General features: G+C 49.7%; 1 protein-coding gene across 2 annotated transcripts in view; it reads right to left on the reverse strand.

The window, feature by feature from the left end:
* SYNE2 (spectrin repeat containing nuclear envelope protein 2) overlaps positions 1–26983 on the reverse strand; it is a 300041-nt gene that overhangs the window by 8667 nt on the left and 264391 nt on the right. Inside the window, exons 1-10 of one of the 2 annotated variants that reach the window (XM_055132549.1) lie at positions 18004–18282; positions 11476–11638; positions 7201–7388; positions 6566–6716; positions 6152–6334; positions 4008–4145; positions 2823–3017; positions 1774–2056; positions 1208–1276; positions 119–258 (exon numbers count right to left, since the gene is read on the reverse strand). In XM_055132549.1, coding sequence (XP_054988524.1) covers positions 119–258; positions 1208–1276; positions 1774–2056; positions 2823–3017; positions 4008–4145; positions 6152–6334; positions 6566–6716; positions 7201–7388; positions 11476–11638; positions 18004–18023 — 1530 coding nt within the window. In that variant the 5' untranslated portion in view covers positions 18024–18282. Of the gene's footprint in view, positions 1–118; positions 259–1207; positions 1277–1773; positions 2057–2822; positions 3018–4007; positions 4146–6151; positions 6335–6565; positions 6717–7200; positions 7389–11475; positions 11639–18003; positions 18283–26983 lie in introns of those variants that run through there. The other variant, XM_055132548.1, reaches the window with a different exon arrangement.

A 26983-nucleotide genomic window follows, 5' to 3' on the forward strand; every position in this document is an offset into this window, starting at 1 on the left:
AACTCAAAGCATGCCTGGCTTTGAGTAAGTGTACCCCCCACCCACCCTCCACCCTCTGCCCTTAACTCTCCAGCCTGGCAGCCTCATGTGTCTCCGCTCCCCGTGGGTCAGGACTTACGTAGGCTGGCTTGTAAGGGGTGCTGGCATCAGAGGGCATGGGTTGCGCAGTCCCTTCACCTCCCAGTTCTTTGTAGCGGTGCTTGGGACAGGAAGGGCTGTCGGGAACGTGCCACGAGTGGCCCTCTGACATGGATTTAGCTGCAACAACAAGCACGCAGCAAATGACAGGATGTTCTCTCTCTCCAACCCACCAGCTCCGTATTTAGTTACACAAAATAAAGGTCACAGGTCACATGGCATTGGGTTATAGTAGAACATGAATCTGCAGCTTTCCTTGCAAAGCATGCATGTTTGCAAAATGTCAGTTATGTCCCGGAGGGAGTGAAATGAGAGTCATGCAGCCGAGCGACACCAGGCCTCACGAGATGGGGGTCACGATGAGGATGACAAACATATGATCTGCAATGGGATGAGTGGCATGTGGGGGGCTGGAGTCTATAGTCGTGGGAGCACTTGGCAGCAAGGCCAGGTCTGGGGCTAAGAGGGTAGTGGCCTGGGGGGAGTGGGAAGACGGAGCAGTGGGACGTTCCTGGGGACCTAAGGGCTGTTTGTGGCTCTACCTTTGTCATGGTCCACAGACTGGCCTAGGGTCGGGGACAGACATTAGAGCTGCAAGTCAAGGAAGTGGGAGCTGCTGTTCCTGTGACAAATTCAACAGCGCCTCCTCCCCTCCTTCCCACCCGCCATGCCCTTCCCGGGAAGTCACCGTAAGTGAGGAAATAGTTCCAAACCAAGCCACCATGAAGAAAGCTTGGCCCACATCGAAGGACTCAGTTAGATGGAAGGAAAATATGAATTAGGCAAAAAAAAAAAAAAAAGGCATCAGGGTGAAGTCCCTTTTGCTCAGGCCTATGGGGGAGGAGCGGGCGGTGCAGAGATGGTTTGGGGGGAAGGGAGGATGGAGGGTGGGGGAGGAGCCCGCGGGTATGTGTGAGCACAGCAGTGTAAATACACCATGACACAGGACTGGGGTGCATGGTGTCCACAGAAGGCAGAGGTCAGACGTGACATGGGAGCGAGGCTGAGGGGGGCAGCGTGCACCAAAGGGTGCTGCCATGTTGAGACACATGCACGGGCAGGGGCCTACCAGAAGACGCTTTCAAAGTTTTTGTGGTCATTTTAAGATAGGCCTCAGGATTTTCAGGGATTTCTACATCTGCAAAAGAATAATGTCGTTTTCCTCACTGCGCCAGTCTGCAGATGAATGCCCAAGCGTTAAGTCACAACAGTAAGAAACATTTGGAAGGACAGTGGTCAGGGCCCTTTATCTGCTTTTTGAGTCTCAAAGTCCGGAAGGAACTTTCTCAGGTCCCTCCAGCTGTGGAGACACTGGTTACCACCACGGGGGTGTGGGAGGGAGGAGGAGCAGGGGGAGGATGAGAAAAAGCTCTGCCCACCGCTGACTGGGGAGCTCGTGGCATCAGCAAGGGGCTGTGATGTCCCAAATGTGAGTTTTGTTTATGTTATCTTTTGGCCTACAACCGAGGCTGAGCCAGCTCTCAGGTACATCACAGCGAGGCTGGGCAGAACCCCCCGGGTCCAGGGGTTGCTGGAAGCTGGGTCTGCGCTCACGGAGAAGTGGCCATGCTGCTGAGGAGCTAAAAACAAAGCCAGATGGGTCTGTGCCAAGGGTGCTGGGAAGGCAGCAGTTACCTGACAGAGCACTGTAGAACGGGCCCTCCTCATCGTCTTCGTGGGAGGACGAGCCCCCCACATCACCTGTGTGGTCCCACTCTAGGGGGATGGAGTCCACGCTGACGGGCGTCTCACAGCCCGAGCGCTCAGGCCCCGGTGCTGAGGGCACCAAATGACAAAGGGACGGAGGCGAGGAGGGCTCCTCGCTTTCTCTCCGTTTATGCCAAGAGTCGGTCTGGATCTCCCTGGGGTCTTCCATGTCCGTCTCCGTCTCAGAGGCTTCCTTTTCATCTTCCAAGTCCTGGAAGGGGAGTAGCCAGGGTACAGAATTAGCCAGCCACAGGGGCTGAAGGGAGCACGGCAGGTCTGCCTGTCCGGGGCAAATCATGGAGATGCCGCCATCAGCATTTCAGAGGCAGCCTGGCCAAGGATCTGCTTTTCGATCAGGTTTCCAGGGCTTTCTATGTGGGCGGGAAGAAAGGGAGCCTTGGATCTATTTTCCACAAACTCCCCATCCCGTTCTAGGAAAGAGCTAAAATTTGGTATGGAAGGAAAGAGAAGCCAGAGTTTCAGAGACGGCTACTGGCAGGTTCCTCCAAGAAGCTGAAAATTAAAAATCTGTTTAAGGTCATTAGAGGGTTAGAGGGTTTGGATAAGAGGGTTGTGGATAAGATCCAAGGATCGCCTGCACAAGGTCCCTTTCTTCCTCACTTCCCCATCTTACTGTTCGTAAGACAGAACCGTTTTCTCCCTGAGCTGCTATTCCTCTCTCTCCACCAAAGAAAAGTGACTACACACTGCGCTGTTTACAAATGAGGGGAATTTGAGGCTATGTCTGAGGCAGAAGTAACTGTGGGGGGCTGAGGAGACACTACAGGGGGGAAGACTCTTGCCTTGTTGCATGTGACTAACCCCTTTTTGATCCCTGGAGCCCCATATGGTTCTCCTACGTCTTGCCTGGAGTGGTCCCTGAGCACTGTCAGGTGTGTCCCCAATGCGTCCCCCCCCAACAATCCTCCTCAAAAAATCTGGTCCACCAGCAGATTTGCGGGGGAAAGTGCCCCTACCAGAGGGTCAGAGGTCAGGCGCTGATGGAATCGGGAAACCCTCCCGAACACCTCCTGGCAGAAGCGGTGCAGTTCCTCCAGCTCGTCCTCGATGAGCACGGCATCCAGGGGCTCACTCTTCTGAATCAGCTGCTCCCCAAAAACAATGAGCTGATCGATCTTGTTGGTGTTCAGGGTGATTTCCTGCTGGAACCCCTGAGGAAGAGAAAGTAGGTCTCAACGAAAGTACTTCCCTGGCCAGCCAGACAAGAGGCTCCCAGATGGCCTCGGCTTTCACAGAAACAAAATGGCCTGGTGCCCGCATGGAAATCTGTATTCCTTAGTGGACCAACAGGACCCTCCTCAAACTTACCTTGGGGCTCTTCCCACCCTTAGGTTATCCCAGTGCTCCCTGCAGGCACAGCATCAGCCACTTTGGGAATCAGCCACTTTGCTGCCCAAGAAACAATGTTTGTCTTAAGGGCAACCCCTCCTACGCCCATCCAAAGCATGGAAATGTCATTTTTGTTTTTGTTCCTCTGCCTCTTTTAGTACCTTCATAAGTTTTAAAATGACAACAAAGATTCATTTAAAATGACTGAATCTGTTTTCCTCCCACTCTGCCCCGACACTAACTTTTCCAAATAATTAAAACAATTGCCTTGGGGGTGGGGTGGGGGTACAATGATTATTACTGCGTGTGAGGGACAGGACTTGTGTGAGGGACACTGAGTGGAAATAGACAATCCCCCCAATAAGTGGCCAATGGACACTTGTTCCTGAGAGACTGAAAAACAGTGTCTGGGGGTCATTAGGTTGGAAAAGACAAATCTCGAATTTCAACCTCTTGTAAAGTGCAGCCAAGGATGGAATTACAGTGAGATGAAAGTGTGACTGTGGGAGGCAGATGACCCCTGCTAGTGACATACTTTGGACACACTTTCCATGGCCCCCCAGCGAGTCGTACTCAGTGCTGGAGAAGAAGCATCTCACCGAGCTCTCATGTGTGTTCCCAACAGGAGGATTATGAATGACAACAAGAACATAGGGCATGGTGCTCATCCCCCGCGGCGGTCAGGAGCAGAGCCCTTGCTCGTGGTGACCCAGCAGCATGCAGACCACACAGCCTGGCTGCTCTCCCAAGCCGGTGACCTGTTCTTTGAGCACCGGGGGAAGTTGCCTTGGCCAGAGTGCATTGTCACTTACATTCAGCTGCCGCATCTTGTCGTCAGCGTCACTCTCCGAAAAGTGCTCCACGTTCGTCAGCTGCAGGTCCATCTCTGTGAGCCACACCACAATGCTGTCTCTCGTGCCCTCGAATTCCTCTCTTTGGCTGATGAAATGCTGCAAGAGCAAAGAAAATCATGCTTGTGTTGGCGAGGAGACTTTAGGTGGGAGGCAAGAACACTTGCAGAAACCTGTCTGGGGAGCCTCCAGGGGACCCTTCAGTGTCCCCAGAGAGTGTGGGGACAGGAGTCTGAGTCTTGTTCTGGCAGTGTGACACCAAACCCACCCCTAGAGTTCTGAGTCTCCCGTCTTCCCCATGGCTGAAGGTGTGAGGATAACGGGGGATGAGGATGACCTCTGAGGTTCTCCCGGCATTTACTCTGAGGTCGGGGATTATCTCTCTACTTGTCCTGTGAAACGCTGACGCTGGTATGTACCCAGGGTAGGCTCATAGGGGGCCGTCCCATGAACAGTGTACCACGGGTGGCTCACACCTTGCCATTGAATTCACACAGACTTGCACTGCCAAGTATGTACAATAGTTTGTTAAAATGGTTTGGTAAGTAGAAAAAATGCCATATAGCTAAAAATTAATTTGCTTATCGATGATCTGAAAACTTCAATTTATAGTCATTGAAAGAAAGTAGGATTTATTTAACAAAATGGCCAGATTGCAAGAAACACAGATCAGAGCCTGGGATCAGCACCTTTAGGAAGCCCCTGAAGGGCAGGCCAGGTCCTGTGCCCGTTTCTGCTTTCACTTCAACAAAGGCATTTAGTAGCTTCACGGTGGAAAAGTACTGGCCTCGGGCTTGAGCATGGCCTGCACTGATGTAATTCTGAACGTTCCCTTGGAGCAAGAAGACCCAGAGATTTATCACCTCTAATTAAGGATGCCTCTCAGGTTACCACCTCAGAGACGGGCAGCTGATTTTCAGAAAAATGCAACATTTAGTGCCAGTTACAGGACTATAGTGCTGACAGTCAAATGAGTAGGGAACAGAGAAATTAATGCAAGAAGGCTGTCCAAAATGCTCGATGATTTCTTCCTCAGAAGGTTAAGGAAAAAAAAGAAAAGTGCAGCTTCTCATCTTCCTCAACTGGTTTCAAGAGCTTTCTGCTCTGAGAACAGAAGCCAGATTAAAATTACTTCCTGGTCCTGTTTAAACGTGTACTTATAAAAGATTGACAAATGCTATTGTCTGACTTACAGGAAGCTAAAATGAATGTACATTACACACAATGTACACACACACACACACACACACACACACACAGCAATCACGTTCCACCTCTGAGGTGAGTCTGTGCTCTGAAGTTCACCCAGTGTTCCCTGCCCCTAACCTCTGGAATACGATGGGGGGGTGCATATCCACATTCCTCATAGTGCAAAACCAACCAAATGGAACAGGGGTGCTGGGCACAGCAGGCCTCATTCCAGAGACCAGAGGTGCCTTCAGGGCCCAGAGAGGCAGATCAATGAGTAGGCATGTGTGCTTTGCATGTGGGGGCCTGGGTTTGCTCCCCAGCACCGTGGAGTCTCCAAAGCACAGAAGTGGAAGCAGCCAGCTTGGTGTGGTCCCCCCCTAAGCCCCTGAAGAAGCAAACAGATTCTACAGACCCCATGACATCAGCACTCCAGTGCTGTGGGTACCTATGAGCTGGCATCCAAACCTCCAGGAGTGAGTAGAGAAAAAGAGGGGTTCAGTGACATAAACCACATCAACAGGCTCTGCTGCCTCAGGAGCATCTTTTGCGGGGGAGCAGGGGATGTGAGGGTTTGGACCACACCTGGCTGTGCTAAGGGATTGCTCCTGCTCTAGGATCACTCCTGATGGTGCTCAGAGGACCAGGTGGTGCTGGGGATCAAACCAGAGCTGGCTGCACTCAAGGCAAGAGCTTCCACCGCTATATCTCTCTAGTTGAAATACCTCTTTTTGGAAAAAGAATGCTGGTGGCTTTGGACCTAAGGCAAAGGTAAGTGTGCACAGGGATAGGGCGGGTCTTGCGGACAATCACGAGCCGCTGCTCAGGTCAGCCTGACAGCAAGATCCCAGGATCCCATGATGCTGGCCCCTCTAGTGCTCCCCCGACAAGCTACAGTCCGGGGCGGGAAGGTTTACTCTGAGTCTGCGCAGGATGGCTGTGACGCGCTTCTGCAGGCTGTCCCAGCGCTGGTTGCCCTCGTGGACCATCTGCTTGAGCCTGCTGGCCGTGTCGGTGCGGTTCTCTCGGGCCAGCCGCCGGTACTGTTTGTTGATGAGCTCCAGCTGTGTGAGTCGCTCATGGATCTGCCGCTGGAAGGCCTGCGGCATAAAGGCACCCTCAGTACCATGGCAGGCAGGGGCCCCCAAATGATCAGCTGCTAGGGGTCAATGTCACTGCCTGGCAGCTGGCAGGGTGGGGAGTGGGGAATAGGCCATTATTAGAATATTAGTGGACACAAGAAAGTCGGCCCTCGTAGGGGGCACGCATGCTACCAGCAGGGGCCAGGCAGGCGGGGTGGGTGACGAGGACCCTGCCAGAAGAGGGCTTACCTCAAACCGCTTCAGCTCCTCTTTGGCACTGGTGTACAACACCTCCGAGGAATTTGGGTAGGCAGCTGTTCTCTCAGCAGACTTGAGCCAGTCCTCGAAGCGGGAATAATCATCTAGGAACTTCTGCCACAGGCGCCAGGTCTCCTCAATTCTGAAGGGAAGAGAGCAACTTACTCCGAGTCACCCCTTCCAACCTGGAGCTTCCTGCGGCCCCTTGTGCTCCCTCAATCCAGCCCCTTTGTGTCCCCAGCCCTGGTATGGTCCAGGGGCCACCGACCCAGCTCACCCTCTCAGGAACTAACTGGGGACATCACTTCTTGGTTGGGATGTTCCTTCTGAGGGTGCCAAGAGCCTGAGAGTGCTGGCGGTGCCAGTGGGAATCAGGACGTCTCCAGCATCTTTAGCTGGGACACAAGGCCTCAGCCATGGTCTCAGCCTGAGACACAGAGAGCCGGGCGAAGCATTCCCCTCATGACAGTTTTCTTGGTAGATTCCTCTTGAGAGCACTGGCCATGCCCACTGAGCCCTGTCAACCCACATCCTTCCCAGGGATGCGCCTCATTAGGGACCTCACTCAGACTGTGCGGGTACAGCGCGGGCCCAGCTGCAGACCCGTGAGGCAGTGCAGGGCTTACTTCATGCGCCGCTCCATGGACATGGCACAGATGTTCCGCCAGCGCCTGTCCAGGCTCCTGGTGGTCTGCTGGATGGAGTCACACTCGGTTTCATTGGCACAAGCATCCGAGTCATGCAGTAGCACGTCGCATATGTTGAACACCGACTCCACACCAGCGCTGTGTTGCTCGATATCCCGCTGTAGGTCCTGCCGTCACAACAGAGCGAAACGTGCCTTCAGACCAGATCATGCTGAAGGGTGGGCGGGCAGGAGGATCTGCACTTCCTGCCCTGGGTCATAGTCCCGGCTGCCAACAAAGTGCCACCCACACCCCAGGGTGCCATCTGCAGCCCACACTGGAACCAAAGGAACTAGGAGAAGGAGAGGGGTGCTGAAGGGCTCACCCTGGAGGATTTTTCCTCCAGGAACACAGTTTATCACCCTTTCCCTCTGTGAAGATGCACAGAGAAGAGGAAATAGAAGGACCCTCCACTATGCAGCAGACCCCCAGGACATGACAGTGAGCGTGTGGGGGATAACCGGCTCTCTGTCACTTTGGGGGGAGGAGGGCATGAGGAGAGGACCCCAAACTTTTACACCTGCTCTACGGAAGCAATCGAGCATCTCATGGCATGTAATGAGGACAGAAGCACAGGTAGGGTTTTGCCAGATGGCTCCCTTTGGAATTCTTTGGCAACACATTTCTATTCTCTGCCTTTGATGGAATATCTCAAGTCTAGGCTTAGCATGACGATAAACACATGGCAACCATAAAGAAAAACAACTCTAAAATGTTCCTCGAGACTTATCTTTAATAGGTAGAAAATTAGGCTCCAGACCCCTCCAAAGATATTCATGTCCTCATCTCCAGACTATATTAGGTTACGTGACAAAGGAGAATTAAAGCTGCTACGAATCCACTGACTTGAAGGGACGTAGATCATCCTAGATTATCTGGGTGGGTCCAGTGTGATCTGAGGGGTCCTTAAGAGGCAAGGTGCAAGGGCTTAAGGGGATTGACGGGCAAGTGTAGGCTGTGAGTTTGATTCTACCCCAACCACTTCCCCCACACAACCCTGGAGCCCTGGGTACTGAGGCCATCCCGGCAGCCCTGCTGAGAGCGATCCCCAGAGAAAGGCCCAGGAGATGGCTCGTGTGTCCAGGGAAGCATGAGGTGGCAAGCTTAATCCCCAGGGTCTCATGTACATGTGGAGACCATGCTGAGGTGATCCTGAATGCCTGAGGGCCTGGGGTCCTGCACTGAGTGGCAAAGGGAGGGCAGACAGGATAGTGATTGTGGTAGAGAAACACAGGAAGCAATGCTGCTGGCATGGAGTGGGCTCATGGGTCAAGAAATGTGAGGACATACAGAGGGTCAACAGATATATGAAAAATTTGCTCTGCATCACTGGCCATCAGGGAAATTCAAATCAAAACAAGAATGCAACAGCAGCTCACTCCAGTGAGACTGGTACACAGCACAAACAACAAAACAACCAGTGTTGGTGTGAATGTGGGGGAAAGGACCCTTATCCACTGCTGGTGGGAATGTCAACTGGTCAAACCCTCTATGGACATTTTTCAAAAACACCTAGAATTAAGCTTCCGTAGGACCCCAGCAATTTCACTACAGTTCTTGGCATCTACCCCCAAGGACCCCAACACATTATTTTGAAAAGACATCTGCACTCCTATGCTCACTGTAGCACCATTTGCAAGAGCCAAGATCTGAAACAACTCAAGTGTCTAAGAACGGATGACTGAGTAAAGAAATGGTGGTATATATTCACAATGAGACAGTACTCAGCTATAAGAGATGATGCAGTGATGCAATTTGCTGTTATGTGTATGGACGGATCTAGAGAGTACCATGCTGAGTAAAGTTAGTCAGAAGTAAGGGACAGATGCAGAATGCTCTCCCTCTTATGTGGGATATAAAGAGATAGAGTAAGGTGAGAGCAAATGGCCAAAAGCAACAGAACCTGAGAGCTGATCTACAGATCTAAGTTTACCATTGTGGGGGCAGGGGCTGAGGGGTAGAATGAATGGTGGGATGAAGCAGAAACTCCAGTGGAGGGGAGTGATGTTAGAACATTGGATGAATGAAATCCTCTTATTAGAAAAACTGTAAATCGTGGTGCCTAAAATAAAACATGTGGACCCTCTAGGAGCAAGAAATGGGTTTATTACTCAAGAAAGGAATCTGACCCTATGGCACTTTGATCTCCACTGAACTGGATTGCTGTCACCCAAGAAACAAATAATTTTGGACAGATACAGTTGGGGACTGTGTGATGGAAGAAATATAAAATAAAATAAAAAACCATGGGACTTCATTATGGCAATGGTGGTCCTGAATACCCCTCCACCTTGGGGGTGGGTGGGGAGTTGGGGAGTGGTAACTGGGGATAGGAATTCATGAGGTGACTGAATTGTGTAATGAGGAACCCTTGGATTCAACCAGATCAAAATGATCGGCTGCTTTCTATAGAAACAAGCAAGGCTGAAAGGATGGCAACTGCTCCAAGTTGTAAGCTCGTGGGGAAAAAATTCCCTACAATTTAATGTATCCTATCACACATCAGATTGGTAACATGTGAATAAACATGATTAGCTACTGCCAAAGTTAGTCATTCCTTAAGAGGAAAAATGTTTTTAGTCTCTCTATTATCTACCTACAAAAACGCCCCACTCAGGATTAAATGGTTATTTGCTAGGCCAGTTCTATTAGGAGACTGCTGGAGAAATTCCCCTAATGGAGCTAGTTTAAAAATAAAGCTGTTAATGTGCAGTAACTTCGACCCGACTGAGGAGGTATTAGTGTCCATTAACATGGTACTTATCTCAATATTACTCATTTCTGCACAAAGCAAAGACAGAATTTAGATGACCTCCATTGAAAAAAAGACATGTTTAAATTGCAGAGGCTAAGTGGGAAAACCAGTAATTATATTTCTATAACATTTTGGAAATCTGAGGGCGAGGCATCCTTTAAACAGGGACTGTGAAGCAGGCATGAATCAAGGTTTAAGCCAAGAGCACTATTAAGCACTGAGTTCTATTTTGTGGGAGTGGGAGATGTCATTTAGGACCAAGAGCAAGGCTAACCTGAACTGAGGAGAAATTACCCTCAGACCACCTTCTTCTGAAAAACGTTCTGGAATGGGGAGGAGGCTGAAGTGAACGGTCAGAGCACACGCCTCTGTGTGGAGGGCTTGGGTTCCAACCACCCGGGCCACCAGCACAATGTATGTAACCCACTCCCACAGCATTCGAAAAGAAACAAAAAGGTTCAGCCCTCAATTCTGACTGGAAGAAGCCATGGCAGTAATCCTGCCAGTGTATCACCAGGGCTGAGGAACAACGTGTAGAACAGAGATCAGAGTGTGAGAACCAACACTGTGTAGAGCTGTCTGTCAGAACAGGTCTGCAGAAGGCAGAGGTGACGGAAAGAATGATATGGATGACCTCAAAATCAAAGAGCAGCTCAGGAACTGCGTGAGATTAAACCTGAACATGAGGGACCCCCGGGGGCACTGGGATGTGAACAGATCAGTGACACCAGACAGCATCTGACAATGAGGAACAGCCGGGGCCGACTCGAGATGATACAGTGCTGAGGCTCGCACTGCAACTGCAAGAGGCACTTCCTAAGCTACAGTCCAGCTGTGTTCCTGAGGAGACCGTTTTTTTATTATCTCTCTTTGAAGATTTTTTTTTGGGGGGTGAACTCGATTCAACAGAGTATTGTTCCACGACAACATTCCTGGGTTGGAAAATTATTTTCCATTCAATTTCTGCCTTTCCAAACCATACAATGAAAAAAATCAAAACTTAAAAAATAACAACAAAACATACGAACAAAATAAGTAAAACCTGTTCAGGGAAGCAAGAAAATAGCTCAAAGGGCTGGTGTGCATGCTTTGCATGTGGAAGGTCTGCGTTGGATCTTGGCACAGCACAATCCCCCCTACCACCCCCCAACCAACACCTCGGGGGTGACCCTCCCCACCTCACCCCCCACCACTACTAGGGTGAAGCCCAAAGATCAAAAAAGAAAAGTCAAACAAAAACCTCTTCACCACTGAAGTCAAGGTCTACATCTTAAATACCACTCACTCAAAGCCTTTCACAGGGTGCTGTACTCCCGAGGGTGGTGGAGAGACAGGGGTACAAGTTTCTCTGGGCAGAGCCAGCCAAGGTGAACAAGCAAAGCGCACGGCCTACCTGGGGCAGGTGTGAGCGAGCAGGTATGGTGCCTAATCCTACAAAAGCTCCTGGCTCATTTCCCCACCTGTTGCTCTGCCAGCCGCTTCTGGATCTCCTGGTCGTCGCAGACATCATAGACGACGGGCTTCGAGAGCTCAGATTCAATCCGGGCCAACCAGGTGCGAAGGTTGCTCATGTTTTTGTCTAACTGCTGAATGAAAGCAAAGGTCTCCTTCAGCTTCTTCACCCTACACGTATTTACAGGGGGTGGAAAAAAAAAACGAGAGATAAGAAACCAAAGCTCGATGGTGAGTGGCGAGAAGCACGTGCCAACGAGGGTGGGGTCAGCTCACAAGTGCTGAGGCTGTTGCTAGTGGGGGCAGGAGAAAGTGACCAGGGAGGAGGAGTTTTCACAGAGGTGACACCTTCTGAAACGGCTCCTGCTGTGGTGGATTTCCAAAGGGACTGGAGAACTCACCCACTCACAGAAAGTCAGTCCTATCTCCTGCAGAGCTGGAGTGCCAGAGGCGCAGTCCACACAGTCCAGTTTTCCAGGGTTCAATTGGACGGGTGCCAATACCCTGATCTTTGCCCATGGAGTTGGAAGGAGTCCAACCTGCAGTGGCCAGTGGCTTTCCCTGGTAGAATACACAGCCCTGGCTCACTGGGGGTTTTCCTGACTGCGCCTCTCATGGGTGCTTCCCTCCTCCTACGCAAGCACTGAACAGCTGCCGGACCCCACAGGTTCATGTGTAGAGCTGGCCCGTGATGGGGCGGCTGTGTCAGTCCAACAGGGGTGCTGGGCTAAAGGGACAATACTAGGGTAAGGTGCTTTGCCTTACATATGGTCACCCTCTAGTTCGATTCCTGGCACTGCATATGGTCCCTCAGCACTGCTGGGAGTGATCTCAGAACACAGAACAAGCTGCTGTGAGGACCACCGAGTATGGCCCAGACCTCCCCTGACCAAAAAGGAGGAGATGGGTCTGTTGTCTATGTGCACGGAGCAGGTCTAACTCTACTGAGTCCACAGGAACAGGGACAGATGTGGGGTCAGTATATATGCTGGACTCACTGGGACGACAGCAGCTGAGGGGGGATCATTGACTCCCAAAATGAAACTCTCCCCTAAACTGCCTTCTAGAAGGTACGATAATGTTCTGGTGACTTGACTCCCAAGAAAGGAAGAAAGGTCTTCTTGGAAAAGTCCCCACTTGGCGAGGCTCATGTGCTGAGGTGCTGTGAGAACTACCACAGGTGACACTAGGAAGAGGAGCAGGCGCGACCTCACCCACACCAGCTGCCGCTGCCCACCCTTGTTCTGCAGCCCTAGTGCCCCTGCTTGATGCAGGCTTGACCCCACCCCAATGCCTCCACTTCCTCACCCTCCTGGACAGACCAGCTGAGCCCCGGACCTTTGCAGCTCAAGCATTTGGTGGCTCCTCTGCTGCCAGCCCTTCCCTCCTCTGAGAGCTCTGACTGACGCTCACTGAAAAGCTGGGCCCCTGGCCCAGGTGCTCTCATAGCGCTGGGGACCCTGCCATTAGCACCCCATGTCCACGGCACTCCTGCTGCAGCGGAATCCATGGGCCAGGGGGCTGCAGGCCCTCTCACAGGTGAGCATTTTGACCAGAGTGAGTCTTTCAGTGAGCCACATTGCTATGTCTGTGTACCTGGATATATTTTTCTCTTTGCATCTTACAGTGTGGACAGAAATCAACCCCAGGAACTGACTTTACGCTCTGGCTCAATTACCAGTTAGTTTTATGATGTAGGGGGAAACACTCTGGCCCTTCATCTCTCCCAGGCCTCAGAGGTCTCTCAAGTTTCAGGGACAGTGGCATCGGGGGAACATGAGGCCAGAGCCACCTGGGTCTGAGCTGCCCTGTACCATCTGAGGGTTGTGCATCCTGCAAGAATCAAACCTGCCCATCTCCCAGTTTCCTGGTCACTTTGCAAAGTAATCCAGGAGCCAGTGGACACAGTAAAGCCTCTGGTGTGTCAGTAGGTGCCTGAACTACCATCACTGTTGACCAGGATTGCACAGCACTCCACCATCCCCTCCTTCACGTAGCCATGGGTCCTTCATAAAGACTCTGCGCCCAACAGTGCCAAAAGGCAGTCAGGCATGGGAGGAGGCCATGGCTTCTGATGTTGCAGAGAGCACACAAACTTTATGGCCAGGGTCTGAGTTTGAATCCTGACTGCATTTATCCATCAGAAAAAAAATGGTGGCGGCAGTAGTGTCTGGCTAAACTGTATTGGGAGGGTTCAAATGATAACACACATGAAGGGCACTTGGCATGGCCTGACGAGCCAGAAACTATGCTCATGATGCTTTTCAAGATGTTTTCCAGATTATTTTCTTACTGCAAGTGCCACAGGAGAAATTCCCTTCAGTCTCACAGGATGATTTATTAAAAAGGCGGTAACAGAATCCAGGTCCAGGCCTGGACAGAGCTGTAAGCTCTGGCTTTAGAAGAACCCCAGGCTTGCAGGGAAGGGAGCTTGGCGTGCAGTCTGCAGTGGTTACCCTCCAGGACGGCTCTGGCTGGAGATGCAGCCAGGCCCCCAGAGCTGCCCTGAGCAGGAGGGGAGCTCGGAGCCAGGGCTTATTCCCGGGCTGCCTGCCTGCCCCTCCTGTAGTGCCCATCAGAGCAGTCCCACTGCTTCTCCTAGCACCTGACCTGCCCATCTGAAGACTCCATTCTTTTCATTCAAAAAAGACAAGGGTTCCAGGCCAGAGATATAGTACAGCAAGTTTAGAACAGCACTTGCTTTCCCTGGAGCCAACCCCAGTGCTGATCACCCGCATCACATCTGGTCCCCTAAGCACTGCAGGAATGATTGCTCAGCATAGAGCCAGGAATAATACCTGGGCACCACTGGACCACTGGGTATGGATGAAAAAGAGGAGAGAGAGAGAGAGAGAGAGAGAGAGAGAGAGAGAGAGAGAGAGAGAGAGAGAGAACACTTTTTTTTGGGGGGCTTTTTGGGTCACATCCGGCGATGCTCAGGGCTGACTCCTGGCTCTGCACTCAGGAATCACTCCTGGCAGTGGACCATATGGGATGCTGGGAATTGAACCCAGGTTGGTTGTGTGCAAGGCAAATGCTCTACCCACTGTACTATCGCTCCAGCCCCGAGAGAGCACACTTTTAAGTGAAAAGATAACAGGCTGGAATGTGGCTTAGAAGAATGCCTTGCATGTGTACAGCACTACAGTCAATCCCTGGCAACACACACACACACACACACACACAAACACACAGAGTTGAGTGATAAAGAAATAAGCAACAAAATAACCTGTATGCAAAAACAGAGACACAGTAATGTTGACTCCTCTTAGTTCCAGGGTGAGTGGCACAGTAATGGGTGATGGGGGACGAGGGGGGGCAAAGGAAATGATGTTCTTGGCGTCTCTAGGACAGTGGTACTCTAGGACAGTGGTACTCTAAGTCACTAAGACAGTGGTACTCTAAGTCACTGGTATCCACCAACACAGTGCTCAAAGATTCATAGTAATAAAACTTAGATTTTCTACTGTGATCCCATAGTTTTCACATTTCTATGTTGTGGATGCTTTCGAGCCTACACACTTGTGAAATGAAACGTCTACAGGACATGTGGACATCTGTAGTGCCTCCTGGTCTTTACATGTTATCAACTCATTTAACCTTCATGACAAAGTTGAACATGTTTTTAGTATACCATTTGGCATAATCAAGGCACAGAGAATAAGTAACGTCAGTGGTAAGTGCAGAAATCTCATCCTGCACCTGTAAGTGCACACAGCCAACCTGGGTTCGATTCCCACTTCATGGATCTCACATAAGATCTGCATCTGATAATGTGCACACAGCAGCCTCTTGTAGAGGACAATTTTTGTTGCTGTCAGGAAACAAGGTCAGAGGTCTTGATTTGGGCCAGAGAGACAGACAGTAGTGGGGGGAAGGCATTTGCATTGTACATAGTTTGGTCCCCAGCACCCACATAGAGTGTCCTGAGCATTGCTAGGAGTGACCCCTGAGCATAGAATCAAGCAGTTCTGAGTGCTGGCTGGAGAACCTCCCCACCCCACAAAGAAGTCTGGCCTCCTGAGTCCAGAGAACTCCTGGGGGAGGTGTGTATCAACCACATGCTGTGCTGTAAGCACACACATGTCCCCTCTAAGCTTTCCTCCCAGGAACACTTAACCATTTGCCCCATTGTGGTCCCAATGCTGAGGACTCAAAGAACTGAAATATAGGTCTTCATCCCAAAGAGCTCATTGTCGAAAGCAGACCTAATTTGGACACTATAATTCCACAATATAGAGGATTGCAGTAAGCACCTTCTAAATAAGTGATGTTCATTCATTCATTCCTTTGAATTTGCTTTCATAAAAGAGGTGGGCAGGTTATATTTTATTTACCTATTATTATTGTTTTGACCTACTTCATTTCTGACCTGGGCTGGTTTGTTCAACTCTACCATCACGACAACCAAAGTGGGAAAGAAGGGGAATAAAAAAAAAAGGGGGAATAAATGTCTCCTAGCATTGCCTCTTAGCATTTCAAGGATTGGAGCGATAGCACAGCCGGTAGGGCGTTTGCCTTGCACGAGGCCAACTGGGGTTCAATTTCTCCGCCCCTCTTATAGAGCCCGGCAAGCTTCCCGTGGTGTATTCGATATGCCAAAAACAGTAACAACAAGTCTCACAATGGAGACGTTACTGGCGCCCGCTTGAACAAATCAATGAGCAACAACGGGATGACAGTGATTATTATTGTTTGAGGGCCACACTCAGCAGTGCTCAGGGCTTACTCCTGGTTCTGCACCTAAGAGCCTTCCTGGCAGGGCTCTGGGGGCCTGAGTTAAATCTCTGGCCCACCAGGTTAGAGTTTAAAGAAAAGAGGTAAAGGCCTTGTCACTAAGTAATTTGTTGTCACACTACTAGGCATACACATTGCTTACCAAGTAGGTGAAGTACCGATTAATAAACATCACGCACATACTAAAGATGGATTAAAGAGGAGAGGAAGGGGGAGGTCAGAGGCAGCTGCTGAGAAGCATGTGTCCCACAAAGCAAGATTGAGGGCCAGAGCAATAGTACAGCAGGTAGAGCATTTGCCTTGCATGCAGCACACCTGGATTAGATACCTGCATCTCTTACGATTCCCTGAGCACCACCGGGGGTAGTTCCTGAGTATAGAGCCAGTGGTAACCCCTGAGCAATGGGTGTGATGCAAAAAAAAAAAAGGAAATTTCATAAAAGATTAAACCTGCCTCTATGTCCCAATCTCATACCAAAGGCAGAATATTCAAAAGTGCACCTGACACAGGGTTGCTCCCGAGACCATCACGTCGAAAACGTGACAGCCATCACTGTTGCTGAGTCTGTGTCTGTTATCTCCCACAAGTCAGGAAGTATCTATCATTGGCCAACCCAGGCCACTTGGCCTCCAGGTTAGGTCTGTCAACACCGCTCTTAGGAAAACGTCCACCTTGAATTCATACTGGGAAGCGAGGAGGCGAGTTCAGGAGCCAGCCCCTTGCACCCGGGAGCAGCCGCAGCACTACGGTATATCACCCACCCAGCAGCGGGGTCGGGAAGCTCCCATCTCGAGATCTGCCCACATCTAACCTGGCCTTCTTGACTATGTGTATATATGGAAACAGCGTTATATATGTATATATGTTTCCATATATATGTATATATATATATATATACACACACATACATATATATAGATATTTTGACAAATCCAATTTCCCCAGAAAAAGCATGATTTTTTTAGGTTTGGAAGAACAACACCACAAAATTTCACCCCTGGACAAAGGAGAACTGGACAAAACAAAACCAAAGCACTTTTATGTGCAACAAAAACAGTAGTTTAACCAAGGAGTAGTTTCAAATAAGGTGTTCTTCTCACAGGGATTATGGGTAGAAAATAATAAAGGCAAGCTCTCCTTTTAATTGGCAATGATGTATCATTATATAATACTTAGGAATCCTGTTCTCTTCCCCAACAAAATCAAGTCAGGTTACTTTCATTCTATACGTAAAGCCAAAGATTCAGAATGCGACATGACAGCTTAAATAGCAAACTCAGTTTGTGGAGCAATTGACATTTCAGTCTTATTCCCAACACATTAAAAGCGCTCTGGTATTTAATATTACAGGCCCTTCCCTACATTGGTATCACTAAGCAAAAATAAAAACAAAAACTAAAATTCCTATACCAGTATGAACAGCATAGCTGAAAAATTACTAATAAAGAAATAAACCCCCATACCCGATTAATTTAAAGTCTCTGGATTTGTGCTGACATAAACAGAGACTGGACGCTCTGGGCAGCTGTCAGATGCGGAAGCTGCCACACGGTCTGTGTAGACACAATCGCGTCGTTTGCAAGGACTCCACTTCTTGACAGCAAGGCGATCAATCCCTCAGGGATCTGCCAGCCCGGCTCTGGGGCACGGGAAGGACAATACAGGGAGCGCCCGGCCTCCCCGCAGCCCCGTCAGCTCCCACCCGCGCCGCGACCCATCCCCCGATGGCTGGGCGCAGTCACAATGGAGACGGCCACACACGGGGCCAGGGGCTGCCCAAGGCCGAAGGGGCACTTACTGCGGAAGAGAGAAAATCATTCCTTAGGCTTAGCGGCAAGCTCCGAAGGCTGCGGCTGCACCTCCACCTCCCGCGCGTCGGCCCCTCCCCCGCCAGCGGGCCTCATTCACTGGTGCAGCAGCGGGCACCGCCGCCCTCCCGAAGCCTCCCGGGGCTCCGCTGCACGCCACCATGCACCGCCACCAAGCCAGGCCGGCCTGCAGCGCCCGGCTTCTCGGTTCACTGCAGTTTTTAACCGGTTTGTTCCCTTCCAATAAACAAATATCTCTTTAAACACACACGCGCGCACACATACACACACACACACACACACACACACATATACACAGAGCCTTTGTTCGGAGGCTACAGAATTGCAATGCAGGGAGCGGTGGAGGGAGGGTGTTGGGGTGGGGGGGAAGAAAGTGTTATCTTGGCTATGGGTTATTTATGAAGTGCTATAAAGCCCAGGGAAGAAACATTTAGATTTGGGGCATGCAAAAGAAGATTCTTGTCATCCTCCACTTAAAATTTCCTCAGGTCGTAAAGGAGCGGTGAAATTGGAAGGCCTGGAATCCAGCACCAACACCTTTGAGTCCATTTGGTGGCTGGTCCTGAAGAATTCTCCAGGGCGGGGGCTGGGGGCCCAAAGTGGGACTGCTTCTCTGCTGTGCCACTTCAGCCCTGTTATATCTAGGCTTGGGGGTGGGAGTGGGAGTGAGGGGTGGGGTCGGCAGAGCATTCATTTTAGTCTATCCCTCTGCTCTTGGGCTGAAAAACAAAACAAAACATCTTAACAGTACAAATGGAGTTCAAGACTGCAGAAGAAGGAATTGTGCAATTTTCCTTGCTAGCTCCTCCTGGGACTCAGCACGTGAGTGCTTGGGGCTGTCTCCTCGTCCCTATCTGGCCATGCTCTCTCCTTGGCGGCTGCTTGCCTGAGCACCTGGGTTTGTGCCAGCTTCCCTGAGGCTCACCCCCTGCCCGATTTTGACACGGGGTGGCATCAATCATTTCTCCTGGGGCCCAAGTCATTACTATATCTCCAGTTGAAACACAGCAAGCCCTTTCTACACTGCACACTTCAGAGCACAGTGTAGAAAGGAAGAAGCCCTCAACACCATTCACTTCTGCTCACAGTCTGGACTGTCACTGCTGAATAGGGTACCCCTCAGGGCTGAAAAGATAGTACAATGGGTAAGCCTTGTATGAGGCTGACCCAGGTTTGATCCCTGACACCCCATCTGGTCCTTTGAGCCCTAGCAGAAGCAGCTCCTCCACAGAGCGAGGAGTGAGCCCTGAACACCACCAGGCGTGGTCTCAAAACAAACAGAATATCCTGGAGACCCACTGACCCAAGGGTCTTTGTTCTCCTCTTGTGGTAGCTTCAACTCTCTTCCATCCCCTCCACCACCACCCCCAACCCCCCCACATACACACCAAAGCACTTCTGCCGGCTCCTGAGCCCCAGGCACCTGCTCCTGAAATGGATGAGCAGGCTTACAAGAGGAAAATGCGAGGCAGGCAGATATCACATCTAGCACTCCCCGTACTGAAATATCTGAGTCCTTCCAGTGTCACTGGACTAGGTGTCCAGCTACGACCAGAGGAAGTCAACTCTATGACTAACAGCACTGTTCGGTGATCTAGAATGACCTTGAAAAGATACAGATAAGAGGGGAGCAATGAAAAACTTTAATCAGTTTTAAAGGTCCTGTATCTCCCTGTGCATTCTGCCAAGAATGGTAAAACAATCTTCACACAGAGTTGCCATGGTAATAACTTATGCGTTTAAGTGACAACAATTTTCACTGCTACTATTATGAAGTAGCAGGTGGGCTTTTGAAAGGTGAAATGTGAACATCGTGCTTCGTTAAAGGTTCCTCTCAGGGACTGGATCTCTCTTGGTGGTGAGAGAGTGGAGTCTAAATAGGGGACCAGATGGGAGTGAGTCTATGCAAGCTCATCCTAGCATTGGCTTCTAGGTGCCAAGTCTGTTAATAATACTACCACTGAAGAAAAATTAAGGGAAAAAATAATTCTAATTTTGCTGCTGTTGTTTTAATGCCATACCAGAATTCAGGGTTCATTCCCAACTCTGCTCTCAGGGGTCATTAGCAGGGTTCAGAGGACCCTATGTGGGTCGAGGAACTGAATCCAGGCCAGCTGAGTAGAAATCAGGTGCCTTACCCACTCACTTAAACTCTCTTTCTGGTCCCTGTCATGATCTTTTTTAAGGTTAAGAAAGTCTCCTTGTGGGACCAGAGGGATATCACTGCAGATAGGGCATTTGCCTTGCACACAGCTGACCTGGGTTCGATTCCCAGCATCCCATATGGTCCCTTGAGCACCGCCAGGGGGTAATTTCTGAGTGCATGAGCCAGGAGTAACCCCTGTGCATAGCTGGTGTGACCCAAAAAGTGAAAAAAAAAAAGTCTCCTTGTGGGGCCTGATAGGTTAACCAGCTGGGCACATTCTTTGCATGCAGGAGGCCCAGGTTCCTTTCCCAGCATGGCACGGTCCCCTGAGCACCACCCGGAGTGACCTTCCTATAAGCACAGAACCAAGAGCAGCCCCAGAGCACTGGTGGGTGTGTCCCCAAACAATAAAAGAAAATGCACACACCTGGCAGTGCTCAGGAGCTATTGCCAGCTCCATGGAAGCTGAGCCTCCTGCATGCAAAGTTTGCACGCCAGCCCTTGGAGTCAGCTCCCGGGCCTCTAATAAACATTGAAAATATACAAATGAAGCAAAAGGAAAAATTATAATGATGGATGAGGCCAACCCCAACAGATAAACAACGTAAACACTCCAGGGCACCGCTCTCCTATTTCAGGCACTGCAAGTTCTGACCAGCTCATTCACACATGCTGCCAGAGTCGTGAAGAGGAGCCCATCTGAGCCCTGGAGAGCTCAGCAGGTGGAGTGACTGTGGCCCATGGTCCCCCAGCAGTCCTGCTGCTGGGGACCCCCAGTGCCATGTTGCGGTGGGCGATTCCCTGGGACACTGCAACCAAGCGTGTCCAATCACAACAGAAAAGTGTGGACCTGGAAGACCACTGCCACGAACAGCTCAAGTGAGCACCATCACTAAAGTGGCAGAGGCCTGTCAAGCAAAACAAGTAAAGTATGGGCTAGCCCCACAGGCAAGTCTGCACCCTCCCCCGCCCCATGGTATCATGGCAACAACCAAATACAAATAAATAAAATACATAAGCACTAAAACATGAACATCCCAAAAGCATCCAATGGACCTCCTTATGTCTCTGAAGAGACTCCACTAAGATGCCAACGCGTCTCACCAAAGCCAGAGCCTGCTGGCAGCTCCAGCTATGGCCTTGGTCATGGAACCAAGGAGGGTTTCTGGGAAACAAAGAGGGTTTTCAAGAAGTTTAGTTTCTGGGATAGGAGAGATGTGTCTGGCTGAGTCTTTCTCTGATGTGAATCCCACTGAGTGGGGGGGGGGGTGCCGAGGGACCCTCTTTTCAGTTCTGCTCTGGGCTGGCAGAAGCATCTCACCTTTGTCTCCTTTTGCCCACCATCTTGTGCCTAAACTGAACAGGTAACCCAGCTCCCAACAAAACAGGAGAGCACTATTAGTGGCTGTTTTGAAAGAGAAGTGTCACAATTAAGCTGTGACTTCAGTTGGGCTTCCGCTGCCCTGCTTTTCAAAGATGCGATCTAATAACATCTGGAGGAGAGTCAGTGGCTATTATTTTTGAAGGGATTAACTCTCCATTTAATCTGCCAAATAAGCATATTTGTGTATCATTTCTCACTCTCAAATCAGACTGGGTTACAGAACAATCATCTCATCCCCCAGGTACATAGTGCTGCATGCAAAATGGCCTTTTTTCGACATAATGAACAGGATTTGTAAGAGTTCAGTGGTCAAGGGCCCCTGAGAACAGGGAGAAGTTCCCACAGCAATTTGCTTGAGTGACAGTTCTGAGTTGTGCTTTCTGACGCTCGGGGTCCCTGTAGCCCTATGTGAGGGAACCAGGAGCTCCCTCACACCCTCACAGCTACGTCAGGAGCTATCCCTCTTGTTCCTTACTTGAAGGATTTTAGAGAAGCCGCACAACGCTTTGAAGAAAGATGGTGACTTAGGGCAAAGGCCCCTTTCTCCCTCCCGTAGAAGGAAAGCCCAAGAGAAGTGTCCCAACGGCTTAGTGGCTACATGGGACGGAGCCGGCAGTGTCTGGGCCTTTCTCACTCAGGAGCTCAGGTCCACTTTGTCCACTATGAAATGGGCCCACAGAGGTTACAAGACTTGTCACGTGAGGGTCCAGGACTCTGATGGTAGGGTGTTGCCCCTTGTTACCTCCCTGCTGCAGGCCGTTCTAGCTCCATGTTCCATGACCCAGAAAGTACCTAGGAGCTGATGAGAGACTCCACCAGAATTTAAAAACCTCAGTTGCAGGCTCGGCAATCTGTGTTTTCAGGGGCCCTCCAAAGACTCAGAGGGAAGGTTATATGTGGGACCCAAGTTCTGTTCAGGTTTTAGGGAAATACTGAGAGTCTCTGTTTAAAAGCCACATTCTCCGAGTACCACATGCTTTCTGAGGCCTGGTGTGATGGGACAGTCAGAGCTCAGCTCCATCCACCCCACTGTCACGCTTCCCGGAGGCGGTTATTCACTTCTCAGGGATGCAGGGGAGCAAGAATGAAACAGTAGCCAAGGAGCCTGGCTTTTAAAAGGAAAAGCACTGGTCACCTGGCCAACCTGCCCTATGACGGGGCCTCTCTGAAACCACCAAAAAGCTCATGATTTTTAGTAACCCTATCCTCTGCATGTCATCAAGTCTTTTGAAACTGGCCTACATTTTGCTGAGCATAAACCCAGGAGAACAGGACTTATTTCTTTATCGAAGAATTAAAACTGATTTATGGAGGTCTTAGATGGTTCAATACCATTTTAAACTTTGTAGTTAAGGGCTCATCATTGTAAGATGTAATAGCAAGGCAGCAGGTAGATTCTTGCCTTGCGTGCAGCCAACCTGGGTTCCATCCCTGGCACCCCATATGGTCCCTAAAGCCCTGTCAGGGGTAATCCCTGAGCACAGGGCCAGGAGTAAGTCCTGAGCACCTCCAGGTGTCTCCCCATGCCTCCAAAAAACTAAATCTTAAAGTCACAATGCTAGATTCTTCCATATGGTCTCCCACCAAATCCCACTTAGCAAGTTCAACAAGTTTAGCAGTGAAGTTGTCCCATGTCATGGGAGTAAGGAAGCAGATAGCCGGGAGCATGATGGAAAAGATAAAACGAGTCAAGATGACTGTAGGCCAGTGAGGCAGCTGGGGTCCCTCAGCATGTAGGCTGGCATTACTTAAACTGGAATTTTATAGCCAGTGTTTTGTTTCCCTGGTCCCCTCTTCTCCAGTGTTAATGCCATTGGTGTCAGAAGTCAGGCAGTGTTGATGCTACAGGAGGCTGACAGAAGGCAGGTCCCAGCTTGCTGTCTCAGCCCACACAGGACTCTGAAGGATGAACTCAGTCACGAGTGTCTAGACTCCTAGCCTTGCCCTGCAGAGCTGCCCCACCCTCGTCTTCTCTCAGTTCGCAAGGGATCAGAGATTCTCAAGCTGTGATCTTCCTTCCTTCCTTCCTTCCTTCCTTCCTTCCTTCCTTCCTTCCTTCCTTCCTTCCTTCCTTCCTTCCTTCCTTCCTTCCTTCCTTCCTTCCTTCCTTCCTTCCTTCCTTCCTTCCTTCCTTCCTTCCTTCCTTCCTTCCTTCCTCCTTTCCTTTCCTTTCCTTTCCTTTCCTTTCCTTTCCTTTCCTTTCCTTTCCTTTCCTTTCCTTTCCTCCCTCTACCTCCTTCATTCCCTCCCATCTTCTTCCCCTCTCCCTCCTCCCTCCCTTCCTCTTTGGTTTTGGGGCCACAACCAAGGCTTAGGTGTTACTCCTGGTTCTGCACTTAGGAATTTATTATGCCTGGCAGGTTCGGAGGACCATATACAATGCTGGAGATTGAACCCAGGTTGGCCGTGTGTCTCTCCAGGCCCCTGTGCTATGTATTTCAAGAGCACCATTCCAGAATGCACTGAGGAGTGGGAAGGTACCAGCTATCTCAGCTGAAATCCTGGAGAGACGGTCCAGAGGCCAGAGAGATAGTACATGCAGTGGTGGCAAGGCAACTCTGGTTTAAATCTCCAGTACTACACATGGTTTCCTGAGTACCGTGAAGAGTAGGTAACTCCTGAGTGCACAGAGCTAGAAATAGTCTTTGAGCACTGCCCAGTGTGGCATCCACACTCCTTCCAAAAAAACCAAAATGAAAAACAAAACAAAACAAAATCCTGGTTATATTAAATGCTAGCTATGTAACTGTAGTCATCATTTCAGTGCCTCAGTTTGCTCATTTATAAAATAAGATGACATGTACCTTTCAGAAGAATAAGGTAAAATGTAAGAAGCACACTGTAAAGGATATAGCTAGCAGCCAGTAATCTTGCTCTTTATTTTGCTCAGAGTTCCTTTCCAAAAGGTCAATGGAACTTGAGGTCTTTTACCTTTCTCTACCAGGAAATTGGGTGAAGCCCGGAAGCCAGAAAAGATAAAGAAAAGCACAAAGCCATCAAACTCTGATAAGAAATAACCCCGCTTAATGATAAAGGATGTGATGTTACATGCCAGAGAGACAGTTCAATGGGCAGGATCACAAGCAAAGCCTGAGGATGCCCAGGTTCAGTCTTCAGCGTTACAAGGCCCCTTGATACCAGCGGAAGCGATCTCTGGGCATGACACCAAGAGTGACCCTTAACACTGCCAGATGTGGCCCCCAAACCAAAAAAATAAAATGAAAAAAGAATGGGCTGCCACTCTCCTCTTCAGGAACCATAATCTAGTTACTGCTCATGAGAGGTTTATGAGAGGAATAATGTTACTTAAATAGCCTCGATCTGTGCAGAAGATTTGGGATATTCCTTGATAAGAAAGAAGCATAAGACAATTTATCCCACAGAACCTGTCTTATTCTTATGCATTGGAACTTCATTGAAGCAGTGCTCTACGAGCACCTCAGAGAGTCAGACACAGACCTCACAGCGTCTCTCCCCTAGGCATGAGTGAGAGACCCCTTCTGCTACTCAACCGCCACACTACTTAGTCTCAGAGTCTTCTTAGTGAAAAACATTAACAGCCACTCAGTGAATCCTGGTCACTGTGTGCTGGCCATGAGCTGTCAGTCACAGTTTGCAGACTGAGACTTAGGTTTAATCAAGTCCCCATAATGAGCAGCAAAATCAGTACTTGAAATTGTGCGCTTAGTACTTACTTGGGTTATTATCATGCATTTCCTTTGTCTTTCTTTTTCTTCTTCTTTTTTTTTTTAATATGAGGGGAGTCCAGGACCTGGGCCACAGGTGGCAGTGTTTAGGAGCCATTCCCTCCTCTGTGCTAGGGTCTGCCCATGATATGCTGGTGACTGAACCTGAGTCAGCCACTTACCAAGCAAATACTATGTCTTCAGCCCCTTCATAGATTCCCCCCCCTTCCCAAATGATAGTAGAGAGAAACTGAATTCAAACCAGTCTGAGCTGCGAGCCAAACCACCCAAATATCTGTCTTCGTGCCTTTGTTACACAAGAACTTGATTTAGGAGGCTGAGTCTTTAATTGAGGTTTATGAGCTTCTAAGACTTGCTCATAGTCTTCTTTTCTAGCTTCATCTCTTTGTTGTTGTTGTTGTTACGGTGTTTGGGCCACACTGGGTGGTGTTCAGGTCTTACTCTGGGTAGTGCTTAGGGGACCATATGTGGTGCCGAGGATTGAACTAGGGTTGGTCACAGCACCTTATACCCTGTATCATCTCATTTTTTCCCTTTTTTTTGGAGGGAGGGGTTCGACGACACCCCCTGGTTCTGTGCTCAGGGGTCACTCCTGGTGAACTTAGGGAGATATATAGGGTTCTGGAGAGTAAGCCCGGATAGGCTGCATGCAAGGCAAACACCTATCTGCTGTACTGTCACTCTGGTCCCTGTGCCATCTCTCTGAGCCTCTCTTCATCTCTTATGCTTGAACCAGTGAAGGATCTTGTCACTTCCCAAATGGCTTCACACCTGCTGACCCTTGTACCTTCTTTCTCACTACACACACCTTGTTGTTTCTGTTACCATTAACATGAGAGAATCATAACCCCTCATTCAGGACCATCTGGGAAAACCACTTTACTGTAAAGCCCTTCCTAATCTCCCCACCCCCACCCACCTCAATCCAAGAAGATGAAGTGGAAGCTCTCAAACCATTTGGCTTTACAGTTACTCAGATATCTGCTCCCTTTAACATAAACGACCTGCCATATTCCTTGTCTGTATTTCTCATAGCACTTAGCCTATTCCTTTGCTGATTGGATTACTTCTCTTTTAGTTTACAGTGAACATGAGGTTAAGAAAATACCAAATTGTTAAGAGTATCTTATTTTCACTACTCCCAAATTCTTCCATTATCTTGTCATGGTCTCTGGTCCTCCATGTCTATGCACACAATCACGTGACAGCTGTGCTCAACTGCATGCATGGCCCCAGAACTCAGTGTCCATTCTCTGCCTGCCAGGGGCAACTGAAAAATACTTTGGTTTGGGGTCTGTGTTTGAAGAGAGATGTTGAAGAAAGAAGACATTTTAACAACTTGGGTAATATATGAATCACTATTTTGTGAAAAGAGAGAAAAATCATCAGCCTGATTTATCAGAATGAAGAATTATAGCTTTGATTCATGTTCAAACATCCACATTGAGGTCCAGATCCCACTGAGACCACTGGAATACTATGTGTGTGCATGTGCACACAAATGCAAGCACACATGCGCGTGTACACACACACACACACACACACACACACGCATGCACAATCGACTCCTGCCTTGAGTGTGTCAGGCCCCTGTGCTGAGAGCAGGCAGAGAACTTCAACCAGCATCTAGAATTCAGGGTCCCCACTAAACTGCTTTTGCCACACCCATGAGGGAACAGGTTAGCAAGGTTTCATTTGAACTGGGGGACACG

Source organism: Sorex araneus, chromosome 3 (assembly GCF_027595985.1).
Source record: "Sorex araneus isolate mSorAra2 chromosome 3, mSorAra2.pri, whole genome shotgun sequence".
Taxonomy (NCBI): domain Eukaryota; kingdom Metazoa; phylum Chordata; class Mammalia; order Eulipotyphla; family Soricidae; genus Sorex; species Sorex araneus.